The sequence below is a fragment of the Pan troglodytes genome, chromosome X (assembly GCF_028858775.2).
Source record: "Pan troglodytes isolate AG18354 chromosome X, NHGRI_mPanTro3-v2.0_pri, whole genome shotgun sequence".
NCBI classification, from domain to species: domain Eukaryota; kingdom Metazoa; phylum Chordata; class Mammalia; order Primates; family Hominidae; genus Pan; species Pan troglodytes.
In genome coordinates this window covers 133,814,787-133,831,533 of record NC_072421.2, presented here as the reverse complement: position 1 = coordinate 133,831,533, position 16,747 = coordinate 133,814,787, and the positions used below count along the sequence as shown (strand labels likewise).

General features: G+C 38.1%; 1 protein-coding gene across 1 annotated transcript in view; it reads right to left on the bottom strand.

The window, feature by feature from the left end:
• The window catches only part of ADGRG4 (adhesion G protein-coupled receptor G4), a 115,775-nt gene that overhangs the window by 24,510 nt on the left and 74,518 nt on the right, over positions 1 to 16,747 (bottom strand). Inside the window, exons 16-17 of the mRNA XM_024353217.2 lie at positions 4,587 to 4,721; positions 105 to 224 (exon numbers count right to left, since the gene is read on the bottom strand). Of these exons, the coding sequence (XP_024208985.2) occupies positions 105 to 224; positions 4,587 to 4,721 (255 nt within the window). The remainder of the gene's footprint in view (positions 1 to 104; positions 225 to 4,586; positions 4,722 to 16,747) is intronic.

Here is a 16,747-nt window from a genome sequence, read left to right as displayed (position 1 = left end):
TAAGTGTTAGAATCACATCTGTTAATTAACAAATTACTTTTAACAGAAAAATCGTGAAGAGTTCCTGAGGCCATTTGATTCTGAGCTGAAAATGGATATATTACCTGGTTTCCTCCAATATGCTGCAGAGTGATAACCACTGGGTCAGCTAAGTTTTGAATGAACATATCTGAAATGCTGGCACTCACAACATATGTGGTTAATGCTTTAGTGACATTTTTGGTCTGCAGATGAAACAAAAGAGGAGTTCAGGACCTAAATTTCTAATTACTTACATATTAATAATCAATCTGGAATTTTGAAGTGCTACACACAATGTTAGGTACAGAAATGTGGAAAATAAAATTGCAAGCTAAGGTCAAAGGTTATTCAGCTCATCTCCTGTCTTCACATAAGGTCTCCATTATACGAAGCTAGAACAATTCATTAATCCATCCATCCATCCAACCAAATGTGTATTTAGCACGCATTTGTTTTGCACCTGCTACTCAGTACTGCACTAGCAACAAAATGAAACTATTCTCTATTTTGGTAACTTTCTGGACCTTGACATTTCACAACTTATCCCAGTTCTAACTCTAAACCATCCTTGCTTACTTTTAGGGAGCTCCTCTATAAGAAACCTAAATCTATCATTTGTAAGTTATAAACCACTTCTTGTTCTATTCTGACAGAGATGGAAGCAGGTTGATCAACACCCAGTTTGAAACAAATTTCAGAGGACAGTCATCGCCTTCTTAAGGGACTGTGAGCTCTGAGGCCGGAGCCCAGGCATTGTATAGCCTGGTGTTCCTCACATATCCTAGGACACAGCAGGTGTTTTGTGCCCACAGTGAGCCACTTATTATGTGCTTTTCATGCACATGCCATTTGCAGTCCTCATTGAAGCCATATAAGCATTTTTCAGATAAACTGAGGCTTGAGTGGCTCAGTGCCTAAATGGATAAAGATCACTCAGCTAGTGGGTGACAGGGCAGGAATGCTTAATAAATGTTGGTCTAAAGGCAACAAACTAGAATGTATCTCTTGAGAAGTGGGGCTTGCTAACTAACAGTGCCAAAGTACCCCAGGCCAAGGCTCCAGGATGCAAGTCAGCTGAGATGCTGCCTGTTCGGGGGCACAGGCACATGTGAAGAGGCCACAGGTAGGGCTGGTGATACCAGACAAGAGGGAGAGGAAGAAAAATCTCTGAGGACTTCCCCACAAAAGCCTAGAGGACGTGAACGCAGATGACATTCCTTGGAGATCCTGCTGGGCCAGTTTTAGAAGATGCCAAGGCTTCATATTTCTGAAGAAACAGTGTGCAGTCCCTACTACCTACCCTACACACCTGAGCCCTGCAGCCTGGGTAGTTGCAAATTCAGCCTGGGGCTCCACTAGGACTCTACTTACTTCCTGTTTCTGACCTGTTCTGTTCATTCAAAACCAGCCTGAGGCAACCTGATTTAGAGATGGCCAGCAGCAAGATATAATGGGAAGGGCCCTGCTGACACTCAAAAGGCTAAGTGCTAACCCTAGCTCTCTTGTTCCTCCTAAGCCCTATTACCCCTTCCTGGTCTATTGGTGACACTAGGAAAGATGGCAGACTAGATGTTATTTAATGATCCTCCCAACTTAGTCTAAGTGACGCAGTTTTCTGTAGTGAAAAGGCCAAAGGAGGAGACACACACTATGATCCAAAACTTAATTAGCCTTTTCTCTGGTTTCATTTCCCTTACTACAAAACGGTAGCCATGCCAGGAAAGGAACAGAAACTTCCTCATCCTTCCACCCTTTGCACTGTAGGCTCAAGTTTTATCTGTTACACCTCTGAACTTTTAGACAAGCTATTCCCTCTCTCTGAAACTCTCTTCTCTCCTTCTCTTTGCCCTATTTCATCTTTGAGCTCCTACTCAACTTCAGGGCTCCGCTGAGACCTTTCTCTCACTGCACTTTCCTGATCTTCCAGATGAGTGGTAGATTCCCTCTTCTATGCACCCAGAGCCCCTGTGCCATATTGTAACCGCCTAGTGCCTGTCCCTCTCCCTGAGAATCACAGCTAGAGGAGGTGTGGAGGAGGAGACACATATTATCCAAGAGTGGTGCCTTATCAACAATTTCTATGGACCAGGCATGGTGGCTCATGCCTGTAAACCTAACGCTTTGGGAGGCAGAGACAGGAGGATGGCTTGAGACCAGGAGTTTGAGACCAGCTTGGGCAACAAAGTGAGACCCCATCTCTACAAAAAAATATGAAAATTAACCAGGCACAGTGGTGAGCACCTATATTCCCAGCTACTTGGGAGGCTGAGCCAGGAGGATCTCTTGAACCCAGGAGTTAGAGGTTGCAGTGAGCTGTGATTGCACCACTACACTCCAGCCTGGGTGGCAGAGCGAGATCCTGTCTTTAAAAGACACAAACAAACAAACAAACAAATTTCTAAGGTTATGTGTCATAATGACTTAAGATTTTGATCAAAAAATATTAGAGAAAGTAGTGTGAAAGCAAGGCTGTGATACTCGGGGATTCAAGAAAAATAGAATTAAAGAGCAGCATTTTTGTAAGTACTCTTTCCCCAATAACCAGTGGCACAGATCCCAGCCTAGGGTCACCCCTTTAATGTTAGAACATTTAGGTCTGTTTTCCCCTCCAGCAGACTGGAAGTTCCATGAGAGCAGGCACTATGTATCTTGCTCAGCATTGCATCCTCAGCATTCAGCACCGTACAAGACACACGGTAGGAATTAAATAAATATTTGCTGAATGAATAAATGATTGAGTGAATGAATGAATAAATTGTGACACCTTCAGCAGATTCCTTCCCCTCTCTGAGTCTCGAGGTCCTCAATATCCATTTTACTTTTACCAATGGTAAAATGAATAGATGGGATGATATGAGTTAGGAGGGCCCTTTCAACTCTGAATTTGAAGCAGGCTAGTTCTAATCCTTCTTCATCTGGTACTATGACGTTTGCAGTTTAATTTTGGCAAAGATCTTTAATCTCTTCCAGTAGAAAGTGTTAGTGAATAAAAATGACTTATTAAGTGTGAAATCTATGCAAAACAAGTTTATCTCTTATTCTATGAGACAAGCACAGCCCTCTGAAGAAAGGAGAGAAATTAAGACCAAAATAATGGCATCTCAAGTGACAAAGAGAAATTGTAAGCCTACCAAAAGGGTCAAAGTGTTGTGGAGCATATTTTAAATTTTTATTAAAATGTTTTGCCCACTAAATATTTTGCCCAGGAGGCAGGAAGGAGAGCAGAGACTCACTTACTCCAGGCAGCCACCCTGGGTGGGATTTGAGCTAAGCCCACAGGAACACATAGAATTTAGAGAGAGAAAGGAGTGGCTAGAGAACTCCAGGGGAACAGAAAGTCTTACAGACATAGCTGGAGGTGACATGGTATATTTGAGGTGGCGTGTGGTATGGGTATGTGCTATATTTTGAGCTGGCCCAGTGCAACCTCCCACAAAAGAAATGTGGATATTTGACCATTAGAAATTCATTACTTTGGATAACCTCTTTAGAAATACAAACACATCTGGGAAAATTATTGTATTGACTTCTTAAATACATGAACTTTGAAGTCAGATAGCCTGGGTTTGATTCCTAGATATGCCACTTTTTAGGTATGTGGCCTTGGGAAAAATTACTTAACCTTTTTGAGTATCAGCTTCTCATGAGAAGTAGATGAAATAATAAATGTAAATATTAACAATTAATAGTGTTCATTATCTTCAAATTCATGCAAACTCTGATTACTGTCTTCCCAATAGCTAGATGAGACAGAGTGGTCTAAACGAATGAGGCTTTTGTTAGGCAGAGACCTAAGACAGGATAATAATAATAATAGTAGAGCAAACACTTAACATGGTACTTATGTGCCAAGCGGTATTGTAAGCACTTTAAATACACCAATTCCTTTAATCCTTCAATAGCTCTATAAGGAATTCTTATTACCCTATACTACAGAGAAGGAAATTAAGGCACATGAAGGTTGAGTAACTTGCTTGAGGATCCACAGGCAGAATATGGCATTGCCAGCTTTTAATTCAACCAGCCTGCCCCTGAGTCCACACTCTTCAGCATCACATCATGCTGCCTCTGTTTTCTAGTGGGTGAGGACTGCAGCCTTCAGAGAAAGTTCTGTGGGGGCTGTGGGAAGTAGCAACAAATGCCTGCAGGCAAATGTCCTTCTGGATACCACCCAACTTCAAAGGAATTGGCCAAGAATAGTGGACATGTTGGCTTTGAGGAGCCAGGGGAGATTTGGGAGGAAAGCACTGATAAGCCGAAACATCATTTCATCAGGAGAACTCGCTGTTCTTTTTTGGCTTTGAAACATCTTGAGGCCTCTGTTTAGCCACCAGATAATCCTTAAGTTTCCTTCCAAAGCTGAGATATTGTGAAAACTAAAAACTGTAGAACATCATTAAAGTAGACGTTGATTCATGTTAAGGGGCAGGGGTTGTGTTGGAAGACTTGTGGAATCAATCAGCATATTCTAAAATAAGCAGAACATCATGAAAATAGCAAGAGTTCATAATTACAATGAGTCACCATATGCCAGTTCATCACAGTTACCACAGGCAAGAATTTACCTTAAAGAGTGAAGTTTGGCCAAAGAAATTAAACAAGATCGTTTGTAAGTTGCTAAGAGGAATTCTCTCCGTCAGTGATTTAGGCAAATATATGGAAGCCAAAATCCCTCCCACAGGGACATTGCCTAGGAAAATCTGCCAAGAAAAGCCAAAAAATGAAAATTGGAGTCTTCATTCATCATAGTGAAGTCCTGCCCACCTCCCACCCCAGCTCAGCCTCAGAATATCACCCAAAGGACTGAAAGGTGGGAACTAGCTCCATAAGCGATGATACACTTTTCACACACACACACACACACACACACACAGTCACAGGCCAAGACATGATCCTGGTACACACAGACATAGACACAAACACACATCATCTTTTCCTTTCTAAGCCTATTCCTGAGGTTCTCTCCCTTTGATCTCCTTTCACCTGCGTAATAATAGAGATGAGAGGGAAATGACAAATTAGGTCATTTGCCCTGATTATCAGAAATAAAGACCAGTCTTGGAAATCAGGCTACCTTCCTCCACATGTTAAAAGGAAAAAACAAAGCAACAATAAAAAACACAATACAATGATATTAGGCACTTTCCTCATAGTTTATGGAGCAATGTTTTGGTTAAAAAGTGAAGCAGGGAAGTGAGGCATTAGCGCTTAGCAATTCTGCTGCATGCTCACAGCTATGGTTTGAATATGTCCCCCAAAAAGCATGTACTGGAAACTTAATCCCCAATGTGATAATAATGGGGGCTGGGGCACAATGGGATATGTTTAGGTCATGAAGGCTCCACCCTGTTGAATGGATTAATGCCAATTATAAAAGGGCTTGAGGCTGTGAGTTCAATCTTTTGTTCTCTCTCTCCCTCTCTTTGCACATCTGCCATTGGATGACACAGCAAGAAGGCTCTCACCGCAGGTGGCCCCTTGATCTTCAACTTCCCAGCCACCAGAACTGTGAACCAATAAATTCCTGTTCATCAGAAATTATCCATTCTGTGGTATTCTGTTATAGCAGCACAAAATGGAACAAGACATCCACTATCAGAAGTATTTGCTGAGTTGATTGGTAATAGTATTTGACAAGTACTGGAACACTTTTGAGAGTCAAAAGGGCTTTGTTAATAATTACACTAAGTCCACAGCCATAAATCTGGATTCTCCCATACAAAACAGAATATGTGGACACACTTACCTGCATTCTCCCATTTAATCTCTCTATCAACTCTGAGAGGTACGTTGTATTATGGCAACAGGAAATGGCGTAGAAAGATTAAGTGAATTGCTTAGGATCACACAACTGGGATGTGGGTGAACAAAGATATATGCAATTTTGGCCCACTTTTTAAAATTATCTATGCTGCCTCTCAAGTTGCTATTATCTAGCTGGGTGTATAGTGGGGGTTAAAAGTGAATAATATTTCTAAAAATGACTTGTAGTCTCAAAACCCATATGGCTCTTTGCTAAGCAGAAATGAACTCTGCTAGGGCAATCAAGTACCATGGAGAGGTCATGATTCAGCTTCAATATGTAAGCAGTTTGGCACCAAGAATAAAACTGGTGTTGTTTGGTTTGTCTCTCCACCAAGATTCATGATAGAAAACCCCATTGTAAACAAAATACACTGGGAATTCAACATCTGTTTCAATATGGCTAAGTAGCTCCTAATAAACTCAACCCTCCTGCATATAACAACAATACAAAGTAACAACGACTTGAAGGCACTGGAAAATTACCAAAAGCAGACAGTTTCTGGAGAAGAGTAAACACTTGGAAAAAGGTAACATCACAAGGTGGGGTACCCGTTTTTACATCTTGTAGCCTGATGGCAGGCTGAAACTAATGCTGTGAAGGACATCTAAAACTTTGATTTTTTTTTAATTGCAGTCTTTGTGGAATGAAGAACCAGAAACAAAAGCCAGGGCAACCATAGCCACTGGGAGGTGATGGGGGTTGTGGTGGACATCTGGAATGGAAAGCGGGATCCAAAATTCTGAGTATAAATTCTGCCCAAATATATGCCTGACCTCTGGACCACATATGTACAGGACACACTTCCACTAAGAATAAAGGAATTAACTGAGATTTGACCTGCCAATCAAGAGTTGGTGTCTACAGTATAGTCCAACCAAGTTAATTGCCTGTTATGACAAAAATCTATAATCTACAAAAGAATAGAGTAGAATCTAGAGTGTTCATATATATAACATTTATAAAACCCAGGACATAGTCCAAAATTACTCAATACGTGAAGAAAAAATGTGACCCATTTTTAAAAGATAATCAATGGAGTTAAACCTTGAGATTATCCAGATATTAGAATTAGCAGACAAGGATTTTAAAGCAGCTAGTATAACTATGCTGAGGTATTTAAAAGATAATATGTTTGCAATTAATGGAGAGAGGAAATAATGGTTAAAAAGAAAGAGAAACAAACAAAACAGAAATTCTAAACTTTGAGTATAATATTGGAATATTTAAAAAGTAAATTTTATTGTGTGTATTTAAGGTATATAACATAATATTATGGGATACATATAGAGAGTAAAAAGGTTACTATAGTGAAGCAAATTAACATATCCATGGTCTCACATAGTTACCTCTTTTTTTGTTGTTTTTGTGGCAAGAGTAGCTAAAATCTATTCATTTAGCATGAATTCTAAAAACAGTACAATTTAAAAAATTGCACAGAATGGGTCCAATAGTAACACGAAAACAACAGATGTCTGCAAATTTAAAGGTAGATCAATAGAAATGATCCTTTTGGAAGAATAGATAGTGAAATGATTAAAAACATGAACAGTCTCAGGGATATGTGGGGGAGTATCAAAAGGTCTTACATACAAGTAATTGGAGTCTCAAAAGGAGAGGAAAGAGAAAATGGTGAGGAAACAGTATTTGAAGGAATAACAGTGAAAATTTCCCCAAATTCAGTAAAAGGTATAAATTTACATATTCAAGAAGCTCAGCAAACCCTTAGCAGGATAAGTACAAAGAAAAAAAAAATGCCCAGGCATATAATAGTCAAACTGCAGAATATCAAAGAAAATATTTTAAAAAGCCAGAGAAAAATTACACATTATATACAGAGAAACAAGAACTCAAATGATTACTGATTTCTTTTCAGAAAACATAAAGGCCAGAAGAGAGTGAAATGACATCTTTGAAATGCTGGGGGCTGGGGGAAGGACTTGCTTATCCTGAATCCTATAGCAAACAAAAATATCCTTCAAGCATAAAGATAAAATAAAGACATTTTCAGATAAATTAAAAACTCAGAAAATTTATCATCATCAGACCTGCACTACAATAAATCCTAAGTGAATTTTTTTAAGCTGAAGGGAAGTGATACCAAATAGAACTCTGACCTTCAGGAAGGAGTGAAGAGCACCAAAAATAATACATATCTAGGTAAATGTAAAAAACCATTTTTTCTCTCAATTTTTTAAGTAACATAGGACTTTTTAAAGTAATGACTATAACATTGTCTTGTGAAGTTTATAATCTTCTTGTGTAAAATATGTGTGTGACAATTATAGCATAAAAAACAGGGGGTATAAATTGACACGTCTGGTTTAAAGTTTCTACATTTTACATGAAGCAGTACAATACTAACTCTAAGTAGACTGTAAAAAAATATACAAGTGTATATTATAATCTCTAGAGCAACCATTAAGAAAACAATGCAGGCCAGGCATGGTGGCTCATACCTGTAATCCCAGCACTTTGGGAGGTCGAGGCTGGTGGATCACTTCAGGTCAGGAGTTTGAAACCAGCCTGACCAACATGGTGAAACCCTGTCTCTACTAAAAATAAAAAAAAAAATAAAAAAAAAACAACAGCCCATGCGTGGTGGCACATGCCTTTAGTCCCCACTACTCTGGAGGCTGAGGCACGAGAATCGCTTGAACCCGAGAGGCAGAGGTTGCACTGAGCCCAGATCGTGCCACTGCACTCCAACCTAGGTGACAGAGGGAGACTCCAAAAAGAAAGGAAAGGAAAGGAAGAAAGAAAGAAAGAAAGAAAGAAAGAAAGAAAGAAAGAAAGAAAGAAAGAAAGAAAGGCAAATATATATAATTAAAGAGTCAGTAAACAATTAAAAAGCAACTATAATAAATATTAAAATAAAGCAAGAGACAACAGGAAAGAAGGAACAGAGGAACAAAAGCCAGAGGGATAGACAGAAATTAAAATAAAATGGTAGCTCAAATCCAACCACATAAATAATTACATTAAATGTTAAAAAAACTACACGCTCCAATTAAAAGTCAGATATTATCAGGATGGGTAAAAAATAAAACACAAACTATATGCTATCTACAAGAGGTACACTTTAAATATAAAGACAGCTAGGAAGCAAATGAATATAAAATATACATACATACCTTTTAGAGTAACCATAAGAAGGCTTGGATGACTTGGTTTTTTATATTAAAACCAGATAAAATAACTTCAAGACAGAGATAAAGAGGGGTATTTAATAATGATAAATATGTTTAGGGGTAGGATTAGTATTAGAAAGACAAACCAACACAAATGTATATGTGCTTAATGAAAGAGCCCCAAAATAAACAAAGCAAAATTTGAAAGGACTAAATGGAGAAATAGACAGTTGCACAAAGTTAGAGATTTTAACACTCTTCTCACTTAGAGAACAACTAGGATAGAACAAAGATGATTGGAACAACACTGCTGGCACCTTGACCTAATTGCTATTTATATCCAACAACTGTAGAATGCACATTTTTTTTGAAGTCCATGTGAAACATTCACCAAAATAAATCACACATTGGGATATAAAATAAGTGCTCTAAATCAGCGTCCAATATATGGTACTTTTTTTTCCCATAGCCAGGATTCACAGTTCCAGGAATCAAGAGTTGGAAGTGGAAGTGGCACCACTCACCATCACCCCTAATGATCCACTAGCAAAACTTTTGCTTCCTGTTCCCACGACATTACATTCTGCTGGCCTAGAGGTCTTAGTTCCAGAGGGAGGAACACTGCCACCAGGAGACACAACATCAATCTCCTTAAACTGGAAGTTAAGATTGCCACCTGGACACTTTGGGTTCCTCCTACCTTTAAGTCAATAGGCTAAGAAGGGAGTTACAGTGTTGGCTGGGGTGATTGATCCGGACTATCAAGATGAAATCAGTCTACTACTCTACAATGGAGGTAAGGTATGCATGGAATACAGGAGATCCACTAGGGCATCTCTTAGAATTACCATGCCCTGTGATTAAGGTCAATGGGAAACTACAACAGCCCAATCCAGGCAGGACTACAAATGGCCCAGACCCTTCAAAAATGAAGGCTTGGGTCACTCCACCAGGAAAAAAACCACGACCTGCAGAGGTGCTTGCTGAAGGCAAAGGGAATAGAGAATGGGTAGCAGAAGAATGTAGTCATCAATACCAGCTACGACCACATGAACAGCTACAAAAACGGAGACTGTAATTGTCATGAATATTTCCTCCTTCTTTTGTTAAAAACATGTTTGTGCATGTATACACTTGTACTAAGAAAAATCTTCATTTTATTTCTTTTTTCCTTTATCGTGTGACATAGGATTTACTGACTTCATATCAGCATTTAAGTATTGTTAATTTTATGTAATAGTATTTGTGTTGGGGATTTGTGCATTTCCAGTTGTACAAAGGATAGTTGTATTATGTTAGGCATAATTATGACCTTATTGTTGTCTTTATTTGAAGATTATGTATGATCTCAGGAAATGTGTATGGGTTCAACTTGAAAAGGGATGGACTTGTGATGGTTAATACTGAGTGTCAACTTGATTGGATTGAAGGATACAGAGTATTGATCCTGGGTGTGTCTGTGGGGGTGTTGCCAAAGGAGATTAACATTTGAGTCAGTGGGCTGGGAAAGGCAGACCCACCCTTAATTGGAATGGACACCATCTAATCAGCTTCCAGCAAATATAAAGCAGGCAGAAAAACATGAAAAGGAGAGACTGGCTTAGCCTCCCAGCCTACATCTTTCTCCTGTGCTAGATGCTTCCTGCCTTAGAACATCAGACTCCAAATTCTTCAATTTTGAGACTCGGACTGGCTCTCCTTGCTCCTCAAGCTTGCAGACAGCCTATTGTGGGATCTTGTGATCATGTAAGTTAATACTTAATAAACTCTCATATATATGTGTGTGTGTGTGTATTTATATACATATATATATACATACATATATATCCTACTAGTTCTGTCCCTCTAGAGAACTCTGACTAATACAATAAATTTCAACAAATGTAAATGGATTGAAATTATACTAAGTATATTCTGTGACCAAAATGAAATAAACAAGAAATCAATAACAATAAGATATCTCAGGCTTGGTGGGGTGGCTCATGCCTGCAATCCCAACACTTTGAGAGGCTGAGTTTGAGACCAGCCTGGGCAGCATGGAGAGATCTCATCTTTACAAACAATGTTTTAAAAAGTAGCCAGGTGTGGTGACATGCACCTGTGGTCCCAGCTACTCGGGAGGCTGAGGTGGTAGGATCATCTGAGCCCAGGAGGCTGAGGCTACAGTGAGTCGTGATTGTGCCACTGCACTTCAGCCTAGGTGACAGAGTGAGACCCTGTCTGAAAAAATAATAATACGATATCTTAGATAGCCCCCAAATACTTGTAATTTAAACAATACACTCCTAAATAATCCACGGACTAAAAAAAATAGAAAATATTTTGAACTGACATAATAAAATACAACATATAAAAATTTGTGGACTACAGCTAAAACAGTGCTTAGAAAGATATTTACAGCTTTTTAGGATTATGTTAGAAAAGAAGAAAGGTCTAAAATGAATGATATATAGATCCACATTAAGAAGCTAGACAGGCCAGGGGTAGTAGCTTACACCTGTAACCCCAGCACTTTGGGAGGCTGAGGCAGGAGGATTGCTTGAAGCTAGGAGTTCGAGACCACTGCAGGCAACAAAGAAAGACCCTGTCTTTACAAAAATAAAAAATCTAAAAATTAGCCAGGTGTGGTGGTATGTGCCTGTAGTCCCAGCTACTGGGGAGGCTGAGGTGGGAGGATTGCTTGAGTCCAGGAGTTCGAAGCTGCTGTGAGCTATGGTCACACCACTGCACTCCAGCCTGGGTGACAGAGAGACCTCATTTTAAAAGAAGAAGAAAAAGAAGAAGGAGAAGGAGAAGAAGAAGGAGGAGGAGGAGGAGGAAGAAGAAGAAGAAGAAGAAAGAAGAAGAAGAAGAAGAGGAGGAGGAAGAAGAAGAAGAAGAGGAAGAAGAAGAAGAAGAAGAGGAAGAGGAGGAGGAGGAGGAGGAGGCAGCAGCAGCAGCAGCAGCTATGTAAAGAAGATAAAACTAAAACCAAAATAAGTACAAGAAAGGAAGTAATAAACATAAAATCAGATATCAAAAAGTAGAAAACAAGTAATAGGGAAAATTAACAAGGCCAAAGGTTGTTTAAAAGGATCAACAAAATGGAAAAATCCCTATACTATCAAAAATAAAGGAGCAAAAAAAGAAATTACCAATATCAGAAATGAAAGAGGATTTATTACTATAAATCAGAGGTTGACAAATGAATCAGCAAGCCAAATCCTTCCTAAGGCTTGTTTTTATGTTGCCCTGAGCTAAGAATAGATTTTACATGTCACTTTTAGGTTTCGTGGGTTTTTTTTTTTTTTTGGTAACAGCTTTATTGAGACTTTACTCACATACCATATACTTCACCCATTTAAAGTATACAGTTCATTGGCTTTCACCACATTCAGAGTTGTGCAACTATCACTACAATCAATTTTAGAACATTTCCATCACTTCAAAAAGAACCCCTGTATGAATGGATGAACAAAGTGTGGTAAATACATACAATGGAACATTATTCAGCCCTAAAAAATTAGCAAATTCTAACATGCTACGACATAGATGAACCCTGAAGACATTTTGCAAAGTGAAAAAAGCCAGTCACAAAGGACAAATATGGTATTATTCCATTTACATGAGGTACCTAGAGTAGTCAAAATCACAGGGATCGGAAGAATTGTGGTTGTCAAGGGCTAGGAAAGGGACGAATGGGGACTTGTTATTCAACGGGTCAGCTACTGAGGAGGCTGACCTCCCCAGTAGCTTTGGGAAGATGAACAACGTTCTGCAGACATATGGTGGTGAGAGTTGCACAACATACATTTCATTTTTAAACGGTTGCACAAAGAAAGAAGCAGAGGGAGAGGAGAGAATAAGAGAGGGAAGGAAAACAGAGGACAGCAAGGGAAGAAGAGGAGAAGAATAGAGAGGGCTGGAAAGGAGAGGAGAAGAGAGGGAGGGAGAGGGGAGGAGAAGAGAGGGAAGGAGAAGACAGGAGAAAGGAGGGAAGGAGAAGAGAGAAGAGAAAGAAGGGGAGGAGAGGGCAGGGGGCAAGAGGAACGGAGAGCAGAACAAAAACAAACATATAAGAACATTCAGCAGACAGAGACCACCTGTGGGTTGCAAAGCCTAAAATATTTATTATCTGCCCTTTACAGAAACTTTGCTGACTCCTGCTATAAATCCTACAGATGTTAAAAAAATAGGAAAATATTATAAATTATTGCCAATAAGCTTGACAAGTTAGATGAAATAAACTCTTAGAAAAATACAACTATCCAAAAACTGACACAAGATGAATCAGAAAATCTGAATGGCTCTCTATCCACTAAATAAATCTAGTTTGATATCAAAAAACTTCCCACAAAGAAATTTCAGACCCAGAGGGTTTCCTAGTGAACCCTATCAAGCATTTAATGAAATGACAGCAATGTTACACAAACTCTTTCTGAAAGTAGAAGAGGGACCGTTTCCCAACTCACTTTTAGAATGTTGCCAAAATCTTTCTAAAGCCTGACAAAGAAATCACAAAAAAAGAAAATTTCAGACCAATACTCTTCATGAATGTAAGGGCAAAAATACTTCACAAAACATAAGCACTTAGAAAATAGCAATACATAAACATGATGATGCATGATGACCAGTAGGGTTTTTTCTAGGAATTCAAGATTGGCTTAATATTTTAAAATCAATATAATTTACCATATTAAGAGGATAAAGAGGAAAGCCAAAAGATTACTTCGAGAGATACAGAAAAAGCTTTTCACAAAATTCAACAACAATTTGTGATAAATCTTTTCAGGAAACCAAGAATAGAAGGTAACTACCTCAATCAAATAAAGAACATCTTTTAAAAAAACAAAACAAAAATGGGTAACATCACAGTAATGGAAAAACAGTGAATACTTTTCTCCTAATATTAAAAATAAGACAAGGATGCCCACTTCAACCACTTCTATTCAACATTTTATTGGAAGTATTAAACATCAGAATAGGCCCCCAAAAAGAAATAAAAGGAATAAAGATCAGTAAAGAATACATAAAACTCTCTATTGTCACATGATGTTGGCTTACATGGAAAGTTCTAAGGAATCTCTAAAACAATTACTAGAAGCAATAAGTGAATTTAGCAAGTGCATAAGAAACAAAATGTGTATATATAGCATATAATATAAATAATATTTCATATATAATCAATTGCATTTCATATACTAGCAGCAAATAATTGGAATATCTAGTTTTAAAACTATTCCATTTTCAACAGTATCAAAAATCAAAATACTTAGGAATAAATTTATCAAAAGACATGCAATATCTCCCCACCTAAACTACAAAACATTGCTCAGAGAAATGTAAATAGAAATATATAAATGTTCCTAGATTAGAAGACTCAATATTACTAAGAAATAAATTCTCCCAAAATTGACCAATAACTTCAACTCAATCCAAATCATAACCTCAGCAAGTTTTTTATACAAATTGATCAGCAGATTTGAAAATTTATATGGACATGCAAAAGGCTTAGAATAACCAAAGCAATCTTGAAAAGCAACAATGTTGAAGTATTCATATTACCTGACTTCAACACTTCAGGAACCAAGACGACCTGGTAATAACATACGAGTTAAAAAAAAAAAAAAACAGTATAGGAAAGTCCAGAAATAGCCTTACATTTATACAACAATTTGACTTTTTGTCAAAGGTACCAAAGCAAGCCAATGGGGAAGGAAAAGTCTTTTCAACAAATGGTGCTGGAAATACTGGATATCCACGTAAAACAAAATGATCCTCAACTCCTACCTCATGCAATACATAAATCAATTAATTGAGTTCTAAACATAAAAGCTAAAATCATAAAGCTTTTAAAGAAAAGCATAAGAGAATGTCTTCATGGCTTCCTGATAGACAAAGGTATCATAGACAAGTCATATATGGTTATTCATAAAAGAAAACAGAACTATAAATTAGACTTCATGAAAATTTAAAACTTTTGGTGAGCACAATGGCACACGCCTGTAATCCCAGCACTGTGGTAGGCCAAGGTGGGAGGATTGCCTGAGCCCAGGAGTTCGAGATCAGTCTGGGCAACAAAGTGAGAGCCCCATCTCTACAAAAAAATAAAAAATCAGTCAGGCATGGTGGTGCGTGCCTGTGGCCACAGCTACATGTGAGGTTGAGGCAGGAGGATAGCTTGAGCCCAGGAGGTCAAGGCTGCAGTGATCTGTGTTCAAGCCACAGCATTTCAGTCTGGGTGAAAGAGCAAGACCCACTCTCAAACAACAACAACAACAACAAAAAAAAAAAAAAAAAAAAAGGAAAGAAAACAAGAAAGTGAAAAACTGCTCATTGAAAGACATTATTGAGAAAATAGATAGGCAAGTCATACGGAAAACATTTTCAAAACATACATCTGATAAATTGTTTGTATCCAGAATGTGTAAAGAACACTTACAACTCAATAATAAAAGGGATGCCCACTTTTACCATTTCTGTTCAACATAGTACTGGAAGTCCTAGATATAGCAATCAGACATGAGTAAGAAATAAAGGGCATCCAAATTGGAAACAGGAAGTCAAGCTGTTGCTGTTCACCAATGATGTGAACGTATACCTAGAAAACCATAACGACTCATTCAAAAAGCTCCTACATCTGATAAACGAATTCAGTAAAGTCTCAGGTTACAAAATCAATGTACACAAATCAGCAGCACTGCTATACACCAACAGCGACCAAGCTGTGAATCAAATAAAAAACTCAATCTTTTTACAACAGCTGCAAAATACAATACAACACAATACAATACAATACAAAACCCAGGAATATACTTAATCAAGGAGGTGAAAGATCTCTACAAGGAAAACTACGAAACACTGTTGAAAGAAATCATAGATGACACAAACAAATGGAAACACATCCCTTGCTCATGATGGAAAGAATCAATACTGTGAAAATGGCCATACTGCCAAAAGCAATCTATAGATAATGCAATTCCCACCAAAATATCATCATTCTTACAGAACTAGAAAAAAATTCTAAAATTCATATGGAATCAAAAAAGTCCACATAGCCAAAGCAATTCAAAGCAAAAAGAACAAATCTGGAGGCATCATATTACCCAACTTCAAATTATACTGCAAGGCTATAGTTACCAAAACAGCATGGTATTGGTATAAAAATAGGTATGTAGACCAATAGAACAGAATAGAAAACCCAGAAATAAAGCCAAATACTTACAGCCAACTAATCTTTGACAAAGCAAGTGAAAACATAAAGTGGAGAAGGGACACCCTGTTCCACAAATGGTGCTGGGATAATTGGTAAGCCACACGGAGAAAAATGAAACTGGATCCCCATCCCTCGCATTATACAAAAATTAACACAAGATGGATCAAAGTCTTAAATGTAAGAGTCTTAGATATAAGACCTGAAACCATAAAAATTCTAGAAGATAACATTGGAAAAAACTCTTCTGAACATTGGCCTAGGCAAAGAATTCATGACTAAGACCCCAAAAGCAAATGCACAAACAGAAACAAATAAATGGGATCAAATTAAACTAAAAAGCTTCTGCACAACAAAAGAAATAATCAGCAGAGTCAACAGGCAATCCAAAGAGTGGGAGAAAACATTTGCAAACTATGCATCCAACAAAGGACTAGCATCCAGAATCTACAAGGAATTCAAACAAATCAGCAAGAAAAAATCAAAGGATCCTATCAAAAAGTGGGCAAAGGACATGCATAGACAATTCTCAAAAGAAGATATACAAACACCCAACAAACATATGAAACAATGCTCAATATCACTAACCATCAGGGAAAT